This window comes from Mesoplodon densirostris, chromosome 1 (assembly GCF_025265405.1).
Source record: "Mesoplodon densirostris isolate mMesDen1 chromosome 1, mMesDen1 primary haplotype, whole genome shotgun sequence".
NCBI lineage: Eukaryota > Metazoa > Chordata > Mammalia > Artiodactyla > Ziphiidae > Mesoplodon > Mesoplodon densirostris.
Window position 1 is genome coordinate 176,695,439 of NC_082661.1, and position 27,902 is coordinate 176,723,340.

Below are 27,902 nucleotides of genomic sequence, written 5' to 3' on the forward strand. Positions count from 1 at the left end.
CTGATCAGTAAAGCCCTGGCAAACTCAAGAGACTTAGCTTTATTTTGTTAGATTTTCTTGACAGGAAGAATATGCTTCCAAGGTATTGTCATGGTGGAGGAAAACAACAACCTCAAACCCTTGACCCTGAAAAATCTGCCCACCTCTTTGGAGATGAAATTATAGGAAGAGAGAAGGTAAATCTGCTAATGGCTTAACAAAAACACTTCTGGATGATCTGTGTATGCTTCACTAAAAATGCAGTTAAGGGGCTTCCCTGGTGGCGCTGTGGTTGAGAGTCTGCCTGCCGATGCAGGGGACACGGGTTTGTGCCCCGGTCTGGGAAGATCCCACAGGCCGCGGAGCAGCTGGACCCGTGAGCCATGGATGCTGAGCCTGCATGTCCAGAGCCTGTGCTCCGCAATGGGAGAGGCCACAACAGTGAAAGGCCCGCGTACCGCAAAAAAAAAAAAAAAAAAAAAAAGCAATTAAGATGTTTATTAATGTTTCTTCACATGCCATCAGTGCCAGGATAATTAAGGTACACAAAGGCAGGGAGATGTGCACAAATAATGGGGATTAAAAAGTCTTTTCAGCTACTATAATGGTTTGGGAAGGATTCTGGCTATCTGAGTCTCTGATAAGGTATTCATTATAGTTGGTATTTGGTTTGCCTGTTCAACATTTTCTCTCAATTACTTACATTATTAGGAGAGAAGCAAGGTCTCCAATATCCTCTGGATGGATAAATGGGGGAAAGGGCTTAGTGTTGCCAATCAAGATGAGTCTCCTTAGCACAAAAACTTTCAAGACCAGTGGTCACAGGGGAATCCAGCCATATACAGCTTTGGTAACCAAAAGAATGCAATGGAACTTGCAACTAGCCTTGCTGCTATGACCTGCCCCCTTGTTCCATTTCAGTTTTTTCCTGCCTCTTCCCTCCAATTCTGGCATTAGGTACAAGGGTTGTCAGTACTTAGGTATTTGTAATACCTATGACTGCCAATCCCACATAAACATCAAACATGGCTATATTAGATCCTATATGAATAAGCCCTCTATCCTCAGTGCCTGGTGAAGTATGTGAAGTTAAGGTTTACTGGTGCACAACATTCATAGAGCATTTTTAGCTCTAAAGTGCTATCCATGCACAGGGAAAAGAAAAATAGGAGAGAAACGCGAAAATTAAAGGGGCGTAAGGAATGAGTAGAAAAAAACTGTGTCAAAACTTAAAACTACTCTGGAGAAGTTTTCCTTCATTAACTATTTTAACTTTTATTAGATAAAGTATATTTGTTCCATCTGCTCCATGTATATATAAAATCCTAGTGTTCTTCTCATTATCTAATACCCAAAACCTAGTGCCTTCAACTTCTTTTCTCCATTTAGCTTTTTCACTAAAAACAGTTACAATGTGGGGAAGAGGAATATGTTTACTCATCTGTATGATTGGCATCCCTCTCAAATACAGAAATTCAACTGTTCTCTTAACTCACCGCAGCTGACAAACAGTGGTGACTTGGAGGAAGATAATATGATGGAAACAAAATGAAAACCTATCTTACGTTTATTTCAAAAGAAAAAAAGATTTTTTTTACTATGTTTTAAAAATTGAGGGAAAAGTGTTTATGAACTTAAAACAGTATTATTTAAGCTTCTGTGAAAAAAGTATATAATGACATAATCGCTCATCGACTAATAATAACAGAGCTGAGAGAGATTTGATGTCTAAATTTAAATATTAAAATGGTCTTTTAAAGTTTTATACTAATGTTATTATTGAGCTTACCAAATTTCATACTTCAAATTACGAATATCCCATGAATTATAGACTTCTGACCCTTGCAAACTTCACATTCTAATTGACTTCTAGGGAAGGTGGATAGATATCCCACAGTTCTGAGATACAGATAAAACAAAGAGTTGTAAGGCTGCCAAACTGATTACCAGAGAATCAAATATAATTTCTCCCCTTTTCAGTTTCTACCTCTACTTTCCTTATTCAACTTGAGAATAGCCCTATTTAAAAAATTAAAACTTTCATTTCTTTTTTTAAAACACAGTATTAGACAAGATGGTTAGAATTATTCATTGATTAAAATACCTCTAGTTTTTGACAACATAAATCTTTACTTTCCTGATTGTTATACTTTATATAAGAATATATTAGTCAACTTTTAATATTTTACTAATGCAGTAGAAAATCAAAATAGAATGAACTCTCTAGGAAATTCACATATACACATAAGGTCTATCCATGTTGTTGCAAATGGCAGGGCTTCCTTCTCTCTCATGGCTGAATAATATTTTAGATACACACACACACACACACACACACACACACATACTACATCTTCTTTATCCATTCATCTGTAGATGGCTATTGTGAATAATGCTGCAATGAACATGGAAGTGTAGATATCTCTTTGAGATTCTGATTTCATTTCCTTTGGATATATACACCAAAGTGGAATTGCTGGATCATACAGTAGTTCTATGTTGGTCAAAGGGTACCAATTTTCCAATTATAAGATGAATAAGTTCTGGGGATCTAATGTACAGCATGGTGACTATAGTTAACAAAACTGTAATGTATACTTTAAAGTGGCTAAGAAAGTAGATCTCAAGTGTTCTCATCAAAAAGAAATGGTAATTATGTGAGATGATGGAGGTATTAACTAATCCTGTTGTGGTAATCATTTCTCAACATATAAGTATATAAAATCATCACACTGTATACTTTAAACTACACAGTGTTATATGTCAATTATATGTCAATAAAGCCAGAAAAAAATAAAGAGCAAATTTAAAGAAGAAGAAGAACAACAAAAAAAACGGAGTAAAATAAGGCCTGTACTTCTGTTATTTTAAAGAGAAGGTCTAGTCCAAGAATCAGGGAATAAAGAAGAAAAACATATTAGTATAGCTAATATATAGCTAACAATCCTTGGTCTACATGTTCAATTATTCCAACTTAATAAAATCTGATTCAGTAATGTCTTACTATTTAAAGGATTCTTTAACTCATTTAACTTGCTCAATATAGGATGACTACCTAAGTCAATGGGGTATACAAAAATCACAGTGCCTTCCCTCTGATCATTTGAAAAGAAAAGGAATGAAGAATTCAGAGAAGAGAATAACCACTTCTGGTTGGCAGGGAGTAAGAAAAAGAAAGAATGGGATCATGGAAGAGCTGACATTGATGATTTTGACCTGAGGAAATAGGAGGTTAGGAAGAAAAGAAAAAGGCATCTTAGAGGAAAGGTGAGAAAACACTGAGATGGTAAAGGAAAGAGCAAAGGAACTAGAGGGTGGAGGAAAAGTAGGCATCTTTTAAGAAGAAAAGAGAAAAACTTTAAAGGTAGATGTGGACCAGATGTTGGAGGCATTCAATACTTAGGCTTTTACTTAGAACTTTTTCTACATTAGACACAATTCTCAAAAGCAAAATGGAAAATAACAAATGTCCTAGGAAGCTGATGGAGGGGGTGGTGGTGGTGGAAGGGGAATTAACGACAGCAGTGAGTGACAATGAGTATCAAGGGCAAAGAGAGAAAGATGATCAAAAGAGACACACTTCAAAATGTTATTTTAGAGGGCTATTTAACAGCATCAGTACTGTGCAAAGCCATATCGGAGTGTGGGGTGAAAAGAAAAATCAGTAAAACTAACTTTGTCTTTATTTAAATTTTTGATATTTTGTTTATCATGGATTTTTTGCATTAACTTTGGTTTTTAAAAGTAGTTCATGAAAATATTTGATTACTGAGTTTTCTGGCACAGGAGGCAAATATCCCATTTTTTTCGCATAAAAGCATATTCTTGTCCGAAGTTCCCAAGGACTATTATTGTACAATAATTGAGTTTCAAACTGCTAACCTTCAGCCATCAAAAAAGGGGTTAATTCCTGTTACAAATGTTTAAGAGGACAGGGAATTCCATAATTTTTAAAAAAGATTCCCCCAGTAACGTTATTAAAATAATATGACTTTCAGCTTGTATGGAAGGAAGGAGTTTAAGTTATGTAGAACACTCATTTATGTGAAACAGTGACAAGAGCCAATAATAAAGCATTCTGGTGTCTATGTTTTAGTCAGTGTACTAGTGAAGTGCTACCTATATGTAAAACTTTGACTGCTCTTTGAATACTGTCTGTTTCTCAAGTATACCCAGGGGAAAAAAAGTTCTTTCCAAAAGCCGTTCTCACATTTCTCTGACCTTATCAAGGTTACTTGTTACCTCTCTTTGGTGGTCGTACATGATACGTTAAGTCATTAATGACCAGTTTAAAGTCATCAAGGAGGAGGAGGTCTATTCCTGTTGAGGCAGCAACTCGAACGCCATCTGTGAAAATTTAAATGTGAAAATTTTAAGGTCATATGTCCATAATTATTCAAGAATGGTCAAGAAAAAAGCAATCCTCAAAATAGATTTTAAAATTATGTCTTCTCTTTTAAATTTCAGTTAACTTTTTGCCTTATCCCTAAGTTCTATGCTAAACAAAGCTTATACTATCTGAGGCTTTTTGTTTTCATGGCAATCTTCTTGGTAAAGATTTAACAACGTGTTTTTCTGGAAGAACTTTATGAACAAGTGAAATAATTACATAGATGTATAGGTGTCAGCTGGAAATCTAGGGTCACTGGGAGAGGTGCATGGATGTCTATGATGGAAGTTGGTTGAGTAAAACACCCAATGTTTTCTAATATATGGTACTTTGCAGTGTAGTTACTGATTAGTTGCCAATAATCCAGTAGGGGCAGATGCTAGGGTTAGCAAAGTACACCAAGCTGATCTATTAATTATATTACAAGATGAATTAAGAATTAAGAATATTTAAAATATTTAAACTACAGAAATGTGGCAAATTAGCAACAACTGAGTAAATCCAACGGTAAATAGGTACTTACTGTACTAGGCTTTTACGTTCTCTATAGGTTTAAAAATTTTCAAAGTGAAAGTGGGAAAAATGTAAGGCACTTAAAAAATAAATAAATGAAATGGATATTATGTCAAATGGGAATTTTTAGTGCCTTATTTTATATTATTTTCAAACCATATGTCTTTATTTTGTAAACATTTATGTGAAAGACCTAAGAAGATTTAAAAAGAAGGCCTAATATTTCATATCTTCAGAGATGATGGCTCAACCACTAGAAAAGTTTATTCTACACCTAAGGTAATGACAAAAGGTCTCAAAAGTATAAATGTGATTGATGGTTCATCTTTGCCCATGGCATTATATGTGAGGTGCTTTTGAATGAGATCCCTGTGTGTATATACCCTTGCTAAAACTGAGCAATCATATTCTGAAAATTGGGAGAGAAATCACTGTCTCTCTTGACATTTGCTAAGCAAAAGATTGTGTCCTAAAGTTAAGAGCATGGGATTCTTTTGCAGTGGTGTGTGTGTGTGTGTGTGTGTGTGTGTGTGTGTGTGTGTGTGTGTGTGTGTGTGTAAAAACAATTTGGAGTGAAATGATGGGTGGGTGGGAATTAATAATGAAGGTGTATGCCCAGTAGTGGGACTGCTGGGTGGTATGGTAGTTCTATTTTAGTTTTTTAAGGAACCTCCATACTGTTCTCCATAGTGGCTGTATCAATTTATATTCCCACCAACAGCATGGGAGGGTTCCCTTTTCTCCACACCCTCTCCAGCATTTATTGTTTCTAGATTTTTTGATGATGGCCATTCTGACTGGCGTGAGGTGATAACTCATTGTAGTTTTGACTTGCATTTCTCTAATGATTAGTGATGTCGAGCATCTTTTCATGTGCCTCTTGGCCATCTGTATGTCTTCCTTGGTGAAATGTCTATTTAATGGCCTATGTGGGAAAAGAACCTAAAAAAGAGTGGATATATGTAAATGTATAACTGATTCACTTTGCTGTACAGCAGAAACTAACACAACATTGTAAAGCAACTAGGCTCCAATAAAAATTAAAAAAATAATAATAATGAAGGTGACTATACCTGGTGAATAGATTGCAACTCTGTCAATTCCCCGATCCTCTTCTTGTAGTTGTCGTAAAAACACACCAACAGAGTCTGAGATAGGTTTGAGTGTGAACTGGCAGCGTTCACGCCGGGATGGTAGCCTCACAGATATCACAGGTAACCCATTTTGATACACCACTGTCACATCTGAATGAAAAAGACCCATAACCATATGATAATTAGATTTCATTATAAGTTAAAGTGACATTATTAATCTTCTTAAATGGGGTTTTATTATTGTTAGTGTGGCTTAAAATGTTTTCTAAGGTTCAAGAATATGCCCTTTAGCTTTAGTTGAAGGTTATTTCAGGAAATGGCTTATGGAAGATCATATCTATCACACAACACTTTGCAGAAAAAAGAAAATATATGCAAAGGATTATCTTATAAGTGGGTCAAAGAGAGGCTTTCCCAGGAATTTAAGGTAAAGTTCTTGGTATTGGTGAATACAAACCCTGAATCCATTTAGTATACTTTTATTAAGTAGACAGAGATTGCTGGGCCAAATTCTATACACTGTAGGAGGTGGCTCTCGGGAGCCAGAGCTTTTTTAAGAATCTGTGGGGAATGACATGTGAAAGTACACTAATAAGTGAGACTTACTCAAGGACAATCAACTCATATTTCTGTAGTACGTATAATATTATATCCAAGGTGCTTGATAAGTAAGCATTCTCTTATACAACTTGGACATATTATGATATAATAAAAAACAATTCCTTTAAAGTTCTCTTGAACATCTTCCTGAGGTTAGCAAGAGGCCAAAGCTCAACATTTGGGATTTACTAACAAAACGTTATTAAGGGAACCATTATCATAAGCTACACAACTGAAAGGATTTTCTACAACAGAACGGCACAGAATTCCTTATTTCCTTATCTTGTTCCTTAACAGTCTTGATTTATAGAACCTTAGTCCCTAAAACAAATGCCAGAATAACTCTTTCAAAATAATTTTCAAATGAATCTTTTAATAAATAAATTTTGAACCACAATTTTTTACACAAGCAACCAAGCATTTAAAGATGATAATTTAGGGATTTCCCTGATGGCACAGTGGATAAGACTTCGTGCTCCCAATGCAGGGGGCCTGGGTTCAATCCCTGGTCAGGGAGCTAGATCCCACATGCATGCTGCAACTAAGAGTTCACATGCCACAACTAAGGAGCCCACGTGCTGCAATTAAGGAGCCCACCTGCCACAACTAAGACCTGGTGCAACCAAATAAATAAATAAATATTTTTAAAAAATAAATAAAGATGATAATTTATCACTAGTCTGTGAAAGGAAAACAGGGTTTGGAATCAAATCTGGTATGGAATTCAGCCAAAAATAATAAATAAATTAATTAAAAAACCCCACTTAGCATACTGCTTTAAGATGAGTGATGTTTCTTTTTTAAAAATATTTTTTAAATTAATTAATTTTTGGTTGCATTGGGTCTTCCTTGCAGCACGCGGGCTTTCTCTGGTTGTAGCGAGCGGGAGCTACTCTTCGTTGTGGTGTGCGGGCTTCTCACTGCGGTGGCTTCTCTTGTTGTGAAGCACAGGCTCTAGGTGCGTGGGCTTCAGTAGTTGTGGCTCGTGGGCTCTAGAGCGCAGGCTCAGTACTTGTGGTGCACAGGCTTGGTTGCTCTGCGGCATGAGGGATCTTCCCAGACCAGGGCTCAAACCCTTGTCCCCTGCGTTGGCAGGCGGATTCTTAACCACTGCGCCACCAGGGAAGTCCCTAATAATGTTTCTTTATTAGCTTTTTTTAAGAATCAAAAGATCCACTCTATAAAGTTTTTAAGGATTCGTATCCCTCAAAATTGAAGAGCCGAGAGGAAATATACATAGAATAATGTTCTGGAGATTCTAAATGCATCAAACTTTTTATAGTTGTAGTCATTTACATCTTATTTCCTCGCCTGGTCTAATAAATTATAGTGCCTACAATGAATACAAAAGCCTCACACTACATTGTTTCGTGACTTAAATTTTAAAAGTAACACTTATTGAAGCATAGTTTATAAATAACAATGTACACTCTTATTTTAAATGAACATTTGATGAATTTTGACATAATAATCAAGATAAAGAACATTTCCATTAGCCCCTCCAAATTCTCTTGATCCCGATTCAAGTTAACCCCTGGGCAACTACTGATTGGATTTTTTCACCACAGATTATATTTAGTTTTTCTAGAGTTTTATACTACTGGAATCATACAGCATGTACTCTTTTTATCTGGCTTCTTTCTTTCAGCATAATGATTCTGAGATTCACCAGTGTTGCTGCATGCATTAGTAGTTAATTTGTTTTTATTGCTGAGTAGCATTTAAAATTGTGGATACACCACAATTTGTTCAACCATTCACCTGTTGATTGACATGTGGATTGTTTCCAGTTTTGGACTACTATGAATAAACCTTTTATGATTATTTATTCACAAGTCTTTGTGTGGACATATGGTATACCTTTTCTCATCCTTTTACGTCTAACCTACCCATGTCTTTATATTTCAAGTGGGTTTCCTGCAGGCAGCATATGGTTGAGTCTTCCCATTTTATCCAATCTGACAATCAAGGTCTTTTAATTAAAGTGTGTATATCATTAGCATTTAATAAATTATAAATATTGTTGTGTATGTCTGCCATCTTGCTACTTTTCTTGACTCAACTCTTCTTTCTTCCACTTTTCTTCGATTCATGCCCTCTTTTAGATTAACTGAGTATTTTTAAATTACATTTAATCTCTACAATTGGCTTATTAACTGTACCTTTTCATATTTTGGGGTTACTCTATAGCAGGTATTGCCAAACTTTTTCTGTAAAGGGTTAGACAGACATTAAATACTTTAGGCTTTGTAGGCCATAAGATCTCTGCTGCAACTTTAGACTCTGCACTGTGGTGCAAAAGCAGCCCTAGGCAATATGTAAACGAATATGCATGGCTGTTTCAACAAACTTTATTTACAAAACTAAGGAGTGCACTGGACTTGGCCTGTTGGGTTTGCTGAACCCTACTCAAGGGTTTACAATATACATTTTTAACTTATCACAGTTAACCTTCAAGTAATATCATACCACTTTAGGTATAGTGTAGAGAACCTTACAGCAATATACTTCCATTCCCCCTGTATTGTTCTATATTTTATTTCTACATGTTATAAACCACACAATACATTATTTTTACTTTGATAACTGATTATACTTTAAAGAAATTTTAAAATGAGAAAAATGTCTTTTATATTTATACACATATTTACCCTCTGGTGTTCCTCATTGTTTCTGGTATAGATCCACATTTCCATTTGGTATCATTTTCCTTTTGTCTCAAGAGCTTCCTTAAACATTTCTTGTTGTGCAGATATGTTGACAATAAATTCTCTCAGTTTTGGTAAAGTGAGAAAAAGTCTTTATTTCATCTTCAATTTTGAAAGACATTTTTGCTATGTAAAATATTCTAGGTTGGCTTTTTTTTTTTTTTTCCTTTTAGTGCTCTAAAGAACTTGCCTTCTGGTTTGCACAGTATATGATAAATTTGTGTATATTCTTATCTTTGTTCCTTTGTATGTAATATGTCTTTTTCCCTCTGGCTGCTTTTAATATTTTCTCTTTAGCATTGGTTTTCAGCAATCTGATTATAATGTTCCTTTCTATGGTTTTCTTTATGATTATTCTGTTTGGGAATTGTTAAATTTCTTAGCTCTGTGGGCTCATCGTTCTCATCAAATTTGGAAAAATTTTGGCCATTATTCAAATATTTTTTATGTCTCCCACCCCTCTCCTTATGGGATTCCAATTACACTTATATTAGACCATGTGGTACTGTCACACAGGGCACTAAAACTCTGTTCATATTATTTTAGGAGTCTTCCCCTCTCAGATTCATTTTGGATAGTTTTAATTGCTATGTATGTCAATGTCACTGATCTTTTCCTCTGCAGTGTTTAATCTGCTATTAATTCCATTTATATTGGTTTTCATTTCAGATATATTTTTCACCTCTACAAGTTCCCTTTGTTTATTGTTCTATGTTCTATTTTTCTTCATATTATGCTTATGTTTTCTTCTTTCTCTCTGAATATAAGGGTCACATTTATAATAACTATTTTAAAATCCTTCTCTGTTAATTCCATCATTTCTGTCATTCGTAGGTCTGGTTCTATTGACTGATTCTGGCCCCACCACCTCCCACCCTGCAGCGTCTTCACATGCCTAGTAATATTTGATGAGAGATTAGCCATTGTGACTTTTACATTGCTGAATACCAGATCTTGTTGTATAGTTAAGTTGCTTGCATATTAGCTTGATCCTCTCAGGTCTTTTAAGACAGATCTAGAGAATCCTTTATTCTAGGGCCAATTTGGCCCCACTTCCAAGTCATGGTTCTTCTGGGAGTCTCTGCTGAATGTTCATGTATTCAGTGATGTCTCTCCTCTCTAGGTGGTGGGAAGTCAAATGATTTCTGGCCCTGAGTGAGCACTAAGAGTTATTCATTTTACAGCTTCTGGTAATTGCTATTTCCTTGGAAGTAGTTATAGCCTGGCCTTGTGGTTTAGAATTTAACCAAAGCCTCAGGCTGCAAACTGAAGCAATGTAAGGTTAATTTCATTTGCTTCTCTTTTCTCAGAGATCAAACTCCTGTCTTGCCTACTGTCCAATGTTTAGAAACAGTATTTTCATGTATTCTATCTGGTGTTCTAGCTGTTGACAGCAGGACAGCAATTCCCACAGCAGTTAATCCTTTGTGGATACATGATTTGAATTTTTACATAAAAACTAAAAAGAAGCAAAGTCAGAAATCTCTGTTTATTCCTTCCAAAAGGAGAGTCTGAGTTTCCTAAGGAAAAAGGCCAAAAATAGTAATATAAACTTAATACATAGCATGTACCACCTAAAGTTTTCTTTTCTTTTTTTTTTTTTTTCTAGTAGGTCTGTGTCTTTATTCCTGTGTTACCCCTATGTTCTTGATGACATTTTTTTCTTAAATTCCATATATATGTGTCAGCATACAGTATTTGTCTTTCTCTTTCTGACTTACTTCACTCTGTATGACAGACTCTAGGTCCATCCACCTCATTACAAATAGCTCAATTTCATTTCTTTTTATGGCTGAGTAATATTCCATTGTATATATGTGCCACATCTTCTTTATCCATTCATCCGATGATGGACACTTAGGTTGTTTCCATCTCCGGGCTATTGTAAATAGGGCTGCTATGAACATTTTGGTACATGTCTCTTTTTGAATTATGGTTTTCTCAGGGTATATGCCCAGTAGTGGGATTGCTGGGTCATATGGTAGTTCTATTTGTAGTTTTTTAAGGAACCTCCATACCGTTCTCCATAGTGGCTGTACCAATTCACATTCCCACCAGCAGTGCAAGAGTGTTCCCTTTTTTCCACACCCTCTCCAGCATTTATTGTCTCTAGATTTTTTGATGATGGCCATTCTGACTGGTGTGAGATGATATCTCATTGTAGTTTTGATTTGCATTTCTCTAATGAGTAAAGATGTTGAGCATCCTTTCATGTGTTTGTTGGCTGTCTGTATATCTTCTGTGGAGAAATGTCTATTTAGGTCTTCTGCCCATTTTTGGATTGGGTTGTTTGTTTTTTTGCTATTGAGCTGCATGAGCTGCTTATAAATTTTGGAGATTAATCCTTTGTCAGTTGCTTCATTTGCAAATATTTTCTCCCATTCTGAGGGTTGTCTTTTCGTCTTGTTTATGGTTTCCTTTGCTGTGCAAAAGCTTTTAAGTTTCATTAGGTCCCATGTGTTTATTTTTGTCTTTATTTCCATTTCTCTAGGAGGTGGGTCAAAAAGGATCTTGCTGTGATTTATGTCATAGAGTGTTCTGCCTATGTTTTCCTCTAGGAGTTTGATAGTGTCTGGCCTTACATTTAGGTCTTTAATCCATTTTGAGCTAATTTTTGTGTATGGTGTTAGGGAGTGATCTAATCTCATACTTTTACATGTCCCTGTCCAGTTTTCCCAGCACCACTTATTGAAGAGACTGTCCTTTCTCCACTGTACATTCCTGCCTCCTTTATCAAAGATAAGGTGACCATATGTCCGTGGGTTTATCTCTGGGTAAAGTTTTCAATATCTAAAGTAACTTGAAATTTTTGTCATTTTCTTTCTCATTTTTAAAAGAATCCTTAGCAATCCATTGTTTCCGTAAAGTCAGAGCCAGCAACATAAATATCCCTATTTGTTCTATACGCAGTAATGATGATGGGGTCATAAAATTCGGTGATTAACTTGTCTACCTGGTGTTTTCTTCCCCCCAATCCAGTCTTCTTTCTATTGATATATGCAAAAATATTCACACACAGATTTCAAGAAGTAGACAGAGTTGGATTTAAATAAAAGATAGGAATCTGTGAATCTTAAACACATAAAGTATGGAAGATTTCACTAATACATCAGTTTCACAGGAAAGTGCTTAGGGGTTACTGTTTTTAAATAACTGAGACAAAGTCAACAGATAAAATTAAGGTCTTTATCACTCAGTTTAACTTTTTCCTTTAAAGATTATGAAGCCTTTAAAAGGAATTAAATATGAAAGCTTTGAGAAACTCTGCATGGATAGCACATTTCAGAACTGACAAACCTTTACTACAATACTGCTTTTGAAATAAATCCCCAGGTCTCCTTCTTTCCCACACACTAGATTGTAATGCAAATGTCAGATTTCTTGTTTTGCAACCAAAGAATAACAATTACCATAGTTCCTCAAGTTTAACAATATACAAAATTGCTGTTGGTTGTAGTGAAGTCACAATGGGAATTTACAAGCTAATGACAGCTGTCAGCTACTATTCTCTAGAGATAAATACTCTTTTTAAGTGTAAATTGCATCAAGTAACTTTTTGGTTGGTTTAAAAAAATCTTTTGCTTTGATTTCCATTTCAATAAATAAGAAATAATCTAAGTATGTTCTATAGCAGCGTGGTTCAAAGCAACCTAAAAATTATGGGGCATCCCATACAAATACTGAGAGACAGAATATGACAACTGATTTAGGAATAAAAATTAAAAGGCAAGGAATTTTCCAGAGTAAGAAGAGAAGTGCAAGGACAACAGTCACATGGGGTTGAAGAAGTAATATATTAAAAAAAAAAAAAAGGCTTTGGAGCATTAGGTGTAGAAAAAGTCATATAATACAAATGCTTGTTATTTAGCCAACTGTTAAAAATTCATAGTAGGAAAATTAGTTGGTGTTCAAAATAATTAGTAAAATCTCCTCTAAAATATATCATTTTATGAACACCGTTACTGAACACAAGTTCGTGTGCCTGACGCACAGTGAGGCCAAACAAACCAAAACGTCAGAGTATGAAGCAGAGAAAGGTTTATTGCAGGGCCAGTCAAGGAGAATGGGTGTGCTCAAAAATCCCAAACTCCCCAATGGTTTTGGGGGAGAAGTTTTTATAGGCAAAGTTTGGGGTGAGGGCTGCAGGGTTTGTGACTTTCTTCTGATTGGTTGGTGGTGAGGTAACAGGGTGGTGCCCCAGGAATCATGTGCCCAGCCTGAAGTTACCATCTTCCACCTGGGTGGGGGCCTTAGTTCCTGCAGAAGAACTCAAAGATACTGTCATGTACATTCCTTGAGGAGGAACCAGGACCCTGCCCCAAGGCTGCATTATTGCTTCTTAACTGTTCCTCCCTGTTTCTGCATTCCCTCCCCTCCCTGATTAGCAACTGTTTGAACCAGCCCTTTGGAACTCAGGGAAGGATGAGGCTGAATGGAGCCCATTTTCTACAAACAAAACGGGGACACAGAAAGGACTTGTACCCAGGAGCCCCACAGGGTCCTGCTTGGTTTCAACATGACTGTATATTTCTTAAGGACTTATTATGAAAGGGAACTGGTACAATAAGGAAGCACATTTAGGGTGTTTTCTGCAGAGATACTTTGAACTGAACTTTATATTATATGATGGATGATTCCAGTGGTTTATGATCTTACCATCATCTGTTTCTTTTCTTTCCCCTTTCTGTTCTATTCTGCATCAAGAATGTGAAACACAGTAATAGAATTTTAGTGTTGGAAGGGTCAGAGAAATCATACAGACTAATGCCCTTCTTCTACAGCTAAGAACAATAAAGTCCAGCAAGGTTACATGAAGTTCCTAAGGTCCATCCATGTTGTCCCAAATGGCAAGACGTCCTCCTTTTTTATGGCTGAGTAATATGCTCTTGTACATATATACCACCTCTTGTTTATCCATTTATCTATCTATGGACACTTAGGTTGTGTCAATATCTTGGATACTGTAAATAATGCTACAATGAACACAGGGAAAAATACCTGGAAGTAGAATTGCTTAATCGTATAGTAGTTATATTTTTAATTTTTTGAGGAACCTCCATACTGTTTTCCATAGTGGCTACACCAGTTTATCAATACATTCCCACCAACAGTGCATGGGGTTTCCCTTTTCTTCACATCCTCCCCAAAACTTGTGATTTCTAGTATTTTTGATAATAGCCATTCTGACAGGAGTGAGTGATATCTCATTGTAGTTTTGATTTGCATTTTCCTGATGATTAGTGATATTGAGCATATTTTCATGTGTCTGTTGGCCATCTGTTTGTCTTCTTTGGAAAAATGTCTCTTCAGGTCCTTTGCCCATTTTTTTTTTTTTTTTTTTTTTTTTGTGATCTGCGGGCCTCTCACTGTTGTGGCCTCTCCCGCCACGGGGCACAGGCTCTGGACGCGCAGGCCCAGTGGCCATGGCTCACGGGCCCAGCTGCTCCGCGGCACGTGGGATCCTCCCGGACCGGGGCACGAACCCCCGCCCCCTGCATCGGCAGGCGGACCCCCAACCACTGCGCCACCAGGGAAGCCCTGCCCATTTTTTAATCAGGTTGTTTGTTTCTTTGATGTTGAGTTGTATGAGTTCTTTATATAATTTGGACGTTAACCTCTTATCAGATATATCATTTGCAAATATCTTCTCCTATTCAATAGGGTGCCTTTTCATTTTGTTGATAGTTTCCTTTGCTGTGCAAAAGCTTTTTAGTTTGATGTGGCCCCATCTGTTTATTTTTGCTTTTGTTTACCTTGCCTGAGATGTACCCAAAAAATATTGCTAAGACCTATGTCAAAGAGTGTACTGCCTATGTTTTCTCCTAGGAGTTTTATGGTTTCAGGTCTTACATTTAAGTCTTTAACCCATTTTGAGTTTATTTTTGTATATGGTGTGAGAAAGTAGTCCATTTTGATTCTTTGGCATGTAGCTGTCCAGTTTTTCCAACATCATTTATTGAAGAGGCTGTCTTTTCCCCATTGTATATTCTTGCCCCCTTCGTTTTAGATTAATTGACCATGTAAGTGTGGATTTATTTCTGCAATCTCTATTCTGGTCCATTGATCTATGTGTCTGTTTTTGTGCCAGTACCACACTATTTTGATATAGTAGCTTTGTAGTTTAGTCTGAAACCAGGGAATACGATACCTCCAGCTTTGTTCTTCTTTCTCAAGATTCTTTTGGCTATTTGGGGTCTTTTGTGTTTCTATACAAAGTTTGGGGTTATTTGTTCCAGTTCTGTGAAAAATGCCGTTGGTATTTTGATAGGGATTGTGCTGAATTTGTAGATTGCCTTGGGGAGTATGATCATTTTAACAAGATTAATTCTTCCAATACATGAGCATGGTATATCTTTCCATTTGTTCGTGTCATCTTGGATTTCTTTCATCAATGTCTTACAGTTATCTAAGTACAAGTATTTACCTCCTTGGTTAGATTTATTCGTAGGTATTTTATTGTTTTTGATGCAATTGTAAATGAGATTGTTTTCTTAATTTCTCTTCCTGATAATTCACTGTTAGTTTATCGAAACATAACAGTTTTTTTTTTTTTTTTTTTTTTTTTTGGCTGCACCACGCGCCTTCCAGGATCTTAGCTCCCCAACCAGGGATCGAACCCATGCCCCCTGCAGTGGAAGTGCAGAGTCCTAACCATTGGACCAACAGAGAATTCCTATAACAGATTTCTACATATTAATTTTGTACCCTGAAATTTAACTGAATTCATTTATTAGTTCTAATAGCTTTCTGGAGGCATGTTTTAGTTTCTGATATAAATTAGGCTAACTTTTTTTTTCTTTTAGAGCTGTTTCACATTTTACTCCTTATGCCATCTGAAATATACTTTTGTGAAATAAAAAATCAATTGTAACAGCACCATTGACTCTGCCCCTTCTCCTGATTTACAAAGCTAATTCTATCACATGTCAAATTTCCATATATGCAAGGTTTCTCTAATCTGATCCTACAATCTTTCCTGCACCAATACTCCACTGTTTTGAGTATTATGGTTTTAAAAATACATCTTAATATGTGGTTTAGGTAAACCTTTCCCCCCCTTTCTACTCCAAATTTATCTTAAGTATTTGTATAGTTTTATTCTTTCATTTAAATTTTTGAATAAGTTCATCAGCTCCTATTGAGGTTCATATTAGCACTGTAGTGAGTTTATAAATTTGTGTGAGGGAAACTGACAATTGTTACAATGTTGTCCTCATATCCATTAACATATTATAACTCTGCATTTATTTCTATCTTTTTTTAGGTCCTTGAATAAAGTTTATTATTCTCAATAAACGCTTTACAGATTTTTAAATTAGTTTTCATTCATAGATACTTTCAAATAATTTATTTTTAATATTCACTTCTCTGTTCATAAATATAATTCCAAAGGTCCATATCCTTTTTCATTAATTATGATATACTAGAGAAAACATAAGATTATCATTTTAATAGAATAAATTAAATATTATTTAGGTGATAGTAAGGCCCTTCCTTATACATTAGGGCAAAAACATCCTCAAATTTACTTAGGTATGTAAAATAGATGATTTAAAATTTCTTTAAATTATTCATAGTATATTAAAAATGATAAATCTGTCACATACTATCATTTGAAGAACACTCATTTTGAAAAGCAGGTAAATATTTATGTAAAAAATGTCTTTTGATATCAGTATAAGAAAGCCCAATTATAGAATCATAACTTTAGTAGTTTGATAAATCCAGTCATTTGGGTCCTTCTAAGTGGCAGTATAAATTAACTTAGTGAAATCAGCTATATATTTCATTGTGAACCTAAGGTGAATTAGTATTTGTACAACTGAACCTCTCTCTGTAGAACTATGTAAAAACATTTGTTTGAAGTTATTACGAGGCTTAAATGATAAAAGTTGTGAAAACACTTAAAGTTATAAATCTTTTTTAAATACATGGTATTATTGGTTTTATGTTAAATAGTAGTACAACCTATGTACCTTTCATTGAATCTGGTTATTTTAAAATCTGTTTATGAAGATAATTAATCTCTCATAAATGTCAAAAGCATTTGTGCTAAGTGAAAGGTAATCCTCTTCCTTCCTTCCATTCATCTACTCATTCTACTGAGAATTAACTATTTTATTTTGCTTTTGTAAAAATAAAATCCTGTCCTAATATAGTGCTCTAACATATTTTTCTTTTTATGAATAATGCTTTTGGGACTTACCTGGTGGTGCAGTGGTTAAGAATCCGCCTGCCAATACAGGGGACATGGGTTCGAGCCCTGGTCTGGGAAGATCCCACATGCCGCAGAGCAACTAAGCCCATGTGCCACAACTACTGAGACTGCTCTCTAGAGCCCAGGAGCCACAACTACTGAGCCTAAGTGCCACAACTACTGAAGCCCGCATGCCTAGAACCCGTGCTCCTCAGCAAGAGAAGCCACCACAATGAGAAGCCCACGCACTGCAATGAAGAATAGCCCCCCACTCACTACAACTACAGAAAGCCTGCACGCGGCAAAGAAGACGCAATGCAGCCAAAATAAATAAATAAATAATATTTAAACAAACAAACAAAAAAGAATAATGCTTTTTATGGTGCTGCTTTGAAAGTAACTTCATTAAACCTTGACCCTTGGTCCACTTTAATTTCTGGGTGGTAAAAAGTGGAATATAATCCTAAAGTACAGAGAGTGAAGTGCAGTAGAAGAATGATGGATTTTGGAACCTCAGATTTAGTAGTACTGAAGTTCTACCACAGGAGACACCTTGAATGCATGAGCCCATTACTGAATATAACTTTACCTCCGTTTCCTTACCTATAATGCAGAGAGTCTAATACCTCAGAAGGCTGCTTAGGAGATTCAATGAGAATATGGAAAAATGCTTGCCTTAATAGTTTTTCTTGCTTTTTCTAAAAACTACAGTCTTAAAACCCAAAGCCTAAAATCATATAAGTTTCCATGAGAAAATTTCCAATCATGCCTTTAAACCCCAAGAGAACAAAAATGACTTGTTCCACTGAGGGCAACAAGGGGAAAAAAAGCTTAAGTTTTACAAACAAATTCCATGTGCCTAGGTATTTTTGGATAATAGACCTCCTTGAGAACCTGAAGAAGATATGGATTCCCTTCTTAGACCTACTTCCTGAAAAAATTCAAAACAATTTATACATAAAAATTTTAGATACAATCGTTTTGTTGCATTGGAAAATGATTTCCTTCATATTACCTGCTATGGACTGAATTTTGATCTCCCAAAATTTGTATTTTGAAGCTTGAATTCCCCATGTGACTATCTGGAGATAGTGTCTTTAAGAGGTAATTAAGGTTAAAGGAGAAGATAAGGGTGGGGCTCTAATCTGATAGGACAATGGCTTTATAGGAAGAGTAAGAGCTTTCCCCACCCCCCCCCACCATGTGGGGACACAGTGAGAAGGTGGTCATCTGCAAGCTAGGAATAGTTCTTACCAGAGTCTAACCATGCTGGCACCCTGATCTTGGACTTCTAGTCTCCAAAACTGTGAGAAAATAAAATTTTGTTGTTTAAGCCACCCAGTCTACAGTATTTTGTTATGAGCAGACTACTGCATTGAAGTATTTTAAAAATAAATGTTTACAAAAACTGAAGCATTTTACCTCATTTTAAATCAAAATTAACAGCCATTTTCTGTTGTTTTTTTAAGAAATAAAACAAAAATTTACAAATTAAAACAGAAAATAAACTTTAATTCTATATAAAAGAACATTTCAATTACAAGGCTGCTATTGTTCGGCTTGAATAAAGAAGTCACATAATGGCCTGGTTTTGGAACATGATAACTTGGACATTATCTTTGATATCTAAAAAGGTTGTACCTTTCTGTTTTGACGAAAAGAAGTTGTAAAAACTCTGAGACTCTGGGAAAGGTATGTGGTAACAAACATAATCACAGCTCTCATAGTTCACTTCACCAGATGATGCTTGGCTAGGCATATGCAAGGAAACTAAGATTTCTCTAAGACTCTTAGAATTGAATTCATATCACTCACTGTTTTGATGCAATATCAATAGTGAAACGATTGGAAATCCGAGTTCCAGTTTTAAGGTTTCTGAGTGGAGGTAATCTTCAAGAGCTCTAAGGTTTTTCTAATTCTTGTAGAGAAACTGACAAACCTCTCCATTCATGACTAGCCTAGAGAAACTTCGTCCAGCAGCTGGAAAATTCACAAGGTTGTCTATTTCTACCTACTTCAGAGCTACAGCTTGGTTGAAAGGGTTCATGATTTTTCTACCAAATCCATAATAATGACTGTAAGGTCTTGAATTGGAAGATTATTATGCTCATTCATAAAGGCCCAAATATCCCCAAGTAAATCAAGCCATAACTAAACACTTCCTTGTGATAAACTTTCTCTTCTCTTAAAAAGCAAACTCCTGTCCAAAGTTTAATCTAGCAAAGGAAAAATTTCTATTTTGATTATTTTTCTCATAAAATCTTGTTCTCATAATAGTGATTACTTCTGTGGTAGCAGACAGGCCTTCTTTTAGGGCTGTTCGAAGTCTTCACTGCCAGTATGTGCCATTGAAAAAAAACAATGTATTACTGCAATGGGTAGAGCTCCTTTCTTCTCTGAGGCCATATACGTATGCATGTCTCTAAGTTTGGAAGATGTGCCATCTGTTCATAGAGTACCGAGATCTTCCTTAGAGTAAAAAAAAATTGTTTTTCCTGGTAGTTATTTTGGAAAAGAAATTTAACACTATTTCAAAGATGGTGATAGCCATTAATGTTAACAGCTTTTCTAATTTCCACAAGAAATCACATTTTTGGGATTTTTCTTTGTACCAACATGCATATTAACAGACAAAAACTAGAAACTAACTCCTTAGAGCAATATCAGTAGTTTCATGAAGTCACATGCATTCTGGACGAAAACTGGATAGTTTCCAAATTCCCTCAAAACTTACTTCAAAATATTGAAACAAATGACAGCAATCCTAGAATGGATAACATCATCTGAAATTTGACATAAATTTACTTCTGCTCCACACTAAGCCAGTTTAAATACTGTCAGCACATAAAGCTTAAATGTCTTTCCATGTTCATGCGGCTGTTTTTCTTAGCAATGTGAAAGCTAATTTTATACAAGCCTTCACAAAAAGACTTTTGTGATGGAACACGTTCAACCATATTTTGGTATTTTCAAAATATGAAACTTCTACTTACAAAAAAAATTCAAACTGTAGGATATATTTTTAAAATGGAAAAATAAAATGGTGTTTCAGCTTTCCCAACTTCACATTTAGGTTGATGAGAACTCTGCCCACATTAAAACACTGTGGCTTTCTCTTCTATCATTTTTCATGATTTAATTGCTTTCATTTCTTTTTTGTTGTCAAGTTTTTAAAAGTTGGAATGAAAGACAGTGGTTGGGTATGTTTATGTCCTCAATATAATGATGACAATAAATATAGAATCTCCAACTGTATATGAGCAGCCATTAATAATAAAACATGATTTAAAAAGCCCACCCTTTCCCACAAAATTATTTTAAAAGTAACAGGAAAAATTCTAGAATATAAAAAGAACCCTTACAAATCAATACTAAATAGACAGTCCATTTTTTTTTTTTAGGCAGATAAAGCCTTGTTTTTTTTTTGTTTTGTTTTGTTTTGCGGTACGCGGGCCTCTCACTATTGTGGCCTCTCCCGTTGCGGAGCACAGGCTTCAGACGCGCAGGCTCAGTGGCCATGGCCCACGGGCCCAGCTGCTCCATGGCATGTGGGATCTTCCCGGACCAGGGCACGAACCCATGTCCCCTGCATCGGCAGGTGGACTCTCAACCACTGCGCCACCAGGGAAGCCCAAGCCTTGTTTTTTTATTGAATGAGTGATCTATGTAATTGCTGAGGCCACTATATACAGAGAAGAAAAGGAGGACTTTATTTCTCGGTCTCTTCCTCCTTGGACAGAGTCTTGATGATTTCCTCCTTCTTGGCCTGGAGCCGCTCTTCACAGTGCTTGCAGGCTTCCTTGGTCTTAGACCTGTGGGACTCGGCCTGGTCTGCCAGAAGTTCCTTGCGAGCATTGTCTGCCTTCAGCTTGTGGATATGTTCCATGAGAATCCTCTTGTTTTTGAACACATTACCCTTCACTTTCAGGTACAGGCTGTGATACATGTGGCGGTCAATCTTCTTAGATTCACGGTATCTTCTGAGCAGCTGGTGCAGAATTCTCATCCTCCTCAGCCAGGTTACCTTCTCGGGCATTCAAGCATTGGCAGTACCCTTTCACTTACCTATGCCCATATGCCTGCCCTTCCGGCGAGCCAAGGTGTTTTTTCGGCATCGAGCCCGGGAATGGACTGTCACAGGCTTCTGGATAATCAGCCCATCTTTGATCAATTTCCGGATCTGCTGACGGGAGTTGGCATTGGCGATTTCATTAGTCTCATTGGGGTCCAACCAGACCTTCTTTTTGCCACAGCGGAGGACACTGAAGGCAAGCCTCTTTTGAAGCCTGAGCATACTCATGGCTGTGACCACAGGGGCTAAATGCAGTCCATATTTTTTAAATGGGCAAAAAGTTTGGGCATTTCATCAAAGAAAATATTTGAATGGTTAATGAGTACATTAACAGATGCCCAACGTCTTGGTCAACAGTGAAATGCAAATTAAAACCACAATGAAATAATACTACAAATCCACTACAATGTCTATAATCAAGAAGACTGACCATTCCAAGTGTTGGGGAGGATATGGGGAAACTGGAACACTTAAACACTGCTGGTGGGAATGCAAAGTGGGATAGCCACTTTGGAAAACAATTCTGCAGTTTCTTAAAAAGTTAAGCACATGATGAAAGAAACTGAAGACCACACAAACAGTTGGAAAGATATACCATGTTCTTGGATTGGAAGAATCAATATTGTTAAAATGACCACACTACTCAAGGCTGTGTACAGATTTAATGCAATTCCTGTCAAATTACCAATGGCATTTTTCACAGAACTGGAACAAAAAATTTTTAAGTTTGTATGGAAACACAAAAGACCCTGAATAGCCAAAACAATCTTGAGAAAGAAGAACAGAGCTGGAGGAATCATGCTCCCTGACTTCAGACCATACTACGAAGCTACAGTCATCAAAACAGTATGGTACTGGCACAAAAATAGACACATAGATCAATGGAACAGGACAGAAGGCCCAGAAATAAACCCACGCACTTACGGTCAATTAATCTATGACAAAGGAAGCAAGAATACAATGGAGAAAAGAAAGTCTCTTCAATAAGTGGTGCTGGGAAAACTGGGCAGCTACATGTAAAAGAATGAAATCAGAAGATTCTCTAACACCATATACAAAAATAAACTAAAAATGGATTAAAGACTTAAATGTAAGACTGGATACTATAAAACTCCTAGAGGAAAACATAAGCAGAACACTCTTTGACATAAATCACAGCAATAATTTTTGGCTCTGTCTCCTAGAGTAATAGAAACAAAAGCAAAAATAAACAAATGGGACCTAATTAAACTTAAAAGGTTTTGCACAGCAAAGGAAACCATAAACAAAATGAAAAGATAACATACAGAATGGGAGAAAATATTTGCAAATGAATTGACCGACAAGGGCTTACTTTCCAAAATATGCAGTTTGTACAGCTCAATACTAAAAAAAACCCAACCCAATAAAAAAAATGGGCAGAAGACCTAAATAGACATTTCTCCAAAGGAGACATACAGATGGCCAAGAGGCACATGGAAAGATGTTCAACATCACAAATTATTAGAGAAATGCAAATCAAAACTACAGTGAGGTACCATCTAACACCAGTCAGAATGGCCATCATCAAAAAGTCTACAAATAATAAATGCTGGAAAGGGTGTGGAGAAAAGGGAACCCTCCTACACTGTTGGTGGAAATGTAAATTGATGTAGTCACTATGGAGAAAAGTATGGAGGTTCCTTAAAAAACTAAAGATAGAGTTACCATATGATCCAGCAATCCCACTCCTGGGCATATATATGGAAGAGATGAAAACTCTAATTTGAAAAGACACATGCATCCCAATGTTCACAGCAGCACTATTTACAATAGCCAAGACATGGAACCAATCTAAATGTTCATCGACAGATGAATGGGTAAAGAAGTGGTATATATATACAATGGAAATAATGCCATTTGCAGCAATACGGATGGACCTAGAGATTATCATACTAAGTGAAGTAAGTCAGACAGAGAGACAAATATTATATGATATCATTCATATGTGGAATCTAAAAAAACAATACAAATGAACTTATTTACAAAACAGAAATAGACTCATAGACATAGAGAACAAACTTACGGTTACCCAAAGGAAAAGGGGGGTAAGGATAAACTGGGAATTTGGTATTAAGAGATACACACTACTGTATATAAAATAGTTAAAAAATGAGGACGTACTGTATAGCACAGGGAACTATATTAAATATCTTGTAATAACATATAATGGGAAAAAATCTGAAAAAGAATATATGTATGTGTGTAAACTGAATCACTTTGTTGTGCACCTGAAACATTATAAATCAACTGTATTTCAATTAAAAAATATTATGTACATACTTACTGCATGACCCAGTCATTCTACTCCTAAGTATCTACCCAAGAGATATGAAAACATATATCCATACAGGATATGTAAAAAAAGCTAGATACAAAAGACTACATATTGAATGAGTCCATTTATATGACATTTTTAGAAAAGGTTTAACTACAGAGAGAAAAAGCAGACTAGTGTTTGCCTCAGGTTTAGGGTAGGAGCAGGGATTGGCTGCAAAACAGGAACAAGAGAACTTTCAGGGGTGAAGGAAATAGTCTAAAGCTGGATTGTTATTATGCTTGCATGATGATAGGTGAATTTTATGATATATAAAATATACATCAATAAAGTTTTTTAAAAAAGGAATGGGGGGCTTCCCTGGTAGCGCAGTGGTTGAGAGTCCACCTGCCGATGCAGGGGACGTGGGTTCATGCCCCAGTCCAGGAAGATCCCACATGCCGCGGAGCGGCTAGGCCCGTGAGCCATGGCCGCTGAGCCTGCGCGTCCGGAGCCTGTGCTCCGCAACGGGAGAGGCCACAACAGTGAGAGGCCCGCGTACCGCAAAAAAAAAAAAAAAAAAAAAAAAGAAAAAAAGAAAAAGGAATGGGACAAAAACCAAAGAAAAAACAGGGGCATATATCCAGTTCCCCAAACCATCCACAGACTTTACTTAGGTTAAGAATTTATATATATTATCTATATTTGGGTTAGTTAAACCGATGATTGTTTATTATTAAACAGGAATTTCAATAACTGTTCAATGCTAAAATTATTTGTCCTCAAATAATTTTTTGTAAGGAGATCTTACATTTTTTGTTAACTACAAAAAAGACACAGCTTTCTACCACAATTCCCAATACAAGGCTAATTGAGTAACATTACATTTCTGGATAGAGAAATGAAGGCAGCCAGAGAGACTATTTTTCTTGCTCTTACTCTAGCTTACCTATAGTGAAGACATGTCCTGGTTTACCATATTTAAAATTGTCAGGACAACTCTGGGTGTCCTCCTTTTACTCTCAAAAGTGTCCTGGGTTGAGTGAGAAATTATACAGTCAACCTGTCTCTAACAGAATTACTTTCGTCATTAATCCTTAATTTTCATTACCATGAAGGGGCACTCCTGAAAGATTTGAAAGACTTGTAATAGGCTATAAGCCATACAGTCATAAAAATTTGAGTTAGTCATTTTACAATTGAGGATATGGGGCACAGAAAAATTAAAACAAGAAGCCCCAAACCACATTTTTCTGATTAGGGGTCTTTAACACTACCACAGCACTTTTTATAGAATAAGAGTTTCTGGGAACTTCCCTGGTAGAGCAGCGGTTAAGACTCTGAGCTCCCAATGCAGGGGGGCCAGGGTTTGATCCCTGGTCAGGGAACTAGATCCCACATGCATATTGCAACTAAGAGTTTGCATGCCACAACTAAGCAGCCCATGAGCCACAACTAAGGAGCACATGTGCTGCAACTAAAAGAGCCGGTGAGCTGCAACTAAGGAGCCCGCCGGCCTCAACTAAGGAGCCCACATGCTGCAATTAAGAAGGTGGTGAACCACAACTAAGGTGCCCATGAGCTGCAACTAAGGAGCCTGCCGGCTGCAACTAAGAAGCACACGTGCTGCAACTAAAGGAGCCGGCAAGCTGCAACTAAGGAGCCCGCCTACCACAACTAAGATCCGGTGCAACCAAATAAATAAATAAAATAAATAAATAAATATATATTAAGAAAGAAAAGAATAAGAGCTTCTGATGGGTAAGTACTATTTCTGTAGGGAAAGTACATTTTTCTCTTGGAGGTGGTAATTATTACTATATCCGTTTCACACATGAGGAAGGAGGTTTTAAGAAGTTCATTACTTTGCCTAAGGTTAAAAGGTGGTTGCGTGGTGGAACTGGGATGCAAACCTTGATTCCAAAGCTTGACACTTAACTTCTAAGCCTAATGCCTCTCATGAAAGGGAACACGGGCATGGGTACAGGGTTGTGCATGTGCACCTGTGTGCAGTGTAGCCAAAGCAGTTCTTGAGTTGAGGTTCATGAGACTAGGGATTTCATGAGCTGGTTTGAGAGCCTGTATCATTAAGAAATTATATATAACATTTCCTATGTGTATATAAAAATTTTTTTTCTAGAGAGAGAATCTAGAGTTTTCACCAGGTCCTAAAAATTATTTATGACACAAGAAAAATTAAGAACGTTTTAGATTGCTTTGGTAGGGAGGTTAAACTTTTAAGATAACCTATATATTTTATATATCGGATATCATAGTCATATCTAGAAGATTTTGTCAAACAACAAAACTAACAAGCAATTATCGAGAGGCAGTATATATTAGGTATATATATTGTATGCTAGGTATATAAATATCAAAATTATATAATGTGGTATTTTAGATTTTGTATGTAAAAAAAAAAAAAAAAGGTCAAACTCTCACTTGCTATAGGATATGACCCAGTAGTCATAACAAGAAGCAATGAATGATGGTAGACATGTTTACTATTGGTGGCTAAATTCTGTTGAAGTAGCTGTGTATTAAGCAGAGTTTTCATATATGCTATACCAGCCTAAGGTAAGATTAATTTAGAAGTACAACATAAGAAAGGTATATAATTTGGGAGTAGTAAGGACACTAAGTTGCATTAAGTCAAATCATTTTCTGCTTCTGTTTCTTGATAATTAATATGAGTTGATTTTCTTAAGAAGGGCAATATTACTGGTAGGAATTTTGGGAGCATCTCTTTCTTTTTCTTCTTTTTAAAGTATGTATCCTTTTTTTTTTACATCTTTATTGGAGTATAATTGCTTTACAATGGGGTGTTAGTTTCTGCTTTATAACAAAATTAATCACTTATACATATACATATGTTCCCATATCCCCTCCCTCTTGCATCTCCCTCCCACCCTCCCTATCCCACCCCTCCAGGCGGTCACACAGCACCGAGCTGATCTCCCTGTGCTATGCGGCTGCTTCCCACTAGCTATCTACCTTACGTTTGGTAGTGTATATATGTCCATGCCTCTCTTTCGCTTTGTCACAGCTTACCCTTCCCCCTCCCCATATCCTCAAGTCCATGCTCTAGTAGGTCTGTGTCTTTATTCCTGTCTTACCCCTATGTTCTTCATGACACTTTTTCCCTTAAATTCCATATATATGTGTCAGCATACAGTATTTGTCTTTCTCTTTCTGACTTACTTCGCTCTGTATGACAGACTCTAGGTCTATCCACCTCATTACAAATAGCTCAATTTCGTTTCTTTTTATGGCTGAGTAATATTCCATTGTATATATGTGCCACATCTTCTTTACCCATTCATCCGATGATGGACACTTAGGTTGTTTCCATCTCCGGGCTATTGTAAATAGGGCTGCTATGAACATTTTGGTACATGACTCTTTTTGAATTATGGTTTTCTCAGGGTATATGCCCAGTACTGGGATTGCTGGGTCATATGGTAGTTCTATTTGTAGTTTTTTAAGGAACCTCCATACTGTTCTCCATAGTGGCTGTACCAATTCACATTCCCACCAGCAGTGCAAGAGTGTTCCCTTTTCTCCACACCCTCTCCAGCATTTATTGTTTCTAGATTTCTTGATGATGGCCATTCTGACTGGTATGAGATGATATCTCATTGTAGTTTTGATTTGCATTTCTCTAATGAGCAAAGATGTTGAGCATCCTTTCATGTGTTTGTTGGCTGTCTGTATATCTTCTGTGGAGAAATGTCTACTTAGGTCTTCTGCCCATTTTTGGATTGGGTTGTTTGTTTTTTTGTTATTGAGCTGCATGAGCTGCTTATAAATTTTGGAGATTAATCCTTTGTCAGTTGCTTCAGTTGCAAATATTTTCTCCCATTCTAAGGGTTGTCTTTTGGTCTTGTTTATGGTTTCCTTTGCTGTGCAAAAGCTTTTAAGTTTCATTAGGTCCCATGTGTTTATTTTTGTCTTTATTTCCATTTCTCTAGGTGGGTCAAAAAGGATCTTGTTGTGATTTATGTCATAGTGTTCTGCCTATGTTTTCCTCTAAGAGTTTGATAGTGTCTGGCCTTACATTTAGGTCTTTAATCC

At 36.4% G+C, this 27,902-nt stretch overlaps 2 protein-coding genes across 2 annotated transcripts in view; both read right to left on the bottom strand.

The window, feature by feature from the left end:
* The window catches only part of MCU (mitochondrial calcium uniporter), a 226,649-nt gene that overhangs the window by 29,188 nt on the left and 169,559 nt on the right, over positions 1 to 27,902 (bottom strand). The window contains exons 3-4 of the mRNA XM_060091983.1: positions 5,956 to 6,126; positions 4,222 to 4,326 (exon numbers count right to left, since the gene is read on the bottom strand). Of these exons, the coding sequence (XP_059947966.1) occupies positions 4,222 to 4,326; positions 5,956 to 6,126 (276 nt within the window). The remainder of the gene's footprint in view (positions 1 to 4,221; positions 4,327 to 5,955; positions 6,127 to 27,902) is intronic.
* Positions 21,121 to 21,792, bottom strand: LOC132485433 (large ribosomal subunit protein eL19-like). Its single transcript, XM_060091964.1, has one exon. It carries the CDS (start codon positions 21,515 to 21,517, stop codon positions 21,191 to 21,193), a length of 327 nt encoding a protein of 108 aa, XP_059947947.1. The 5' UTR covers positions 21,518 to 21,792; the 3' UTR covers positions 21,121 to 21,190.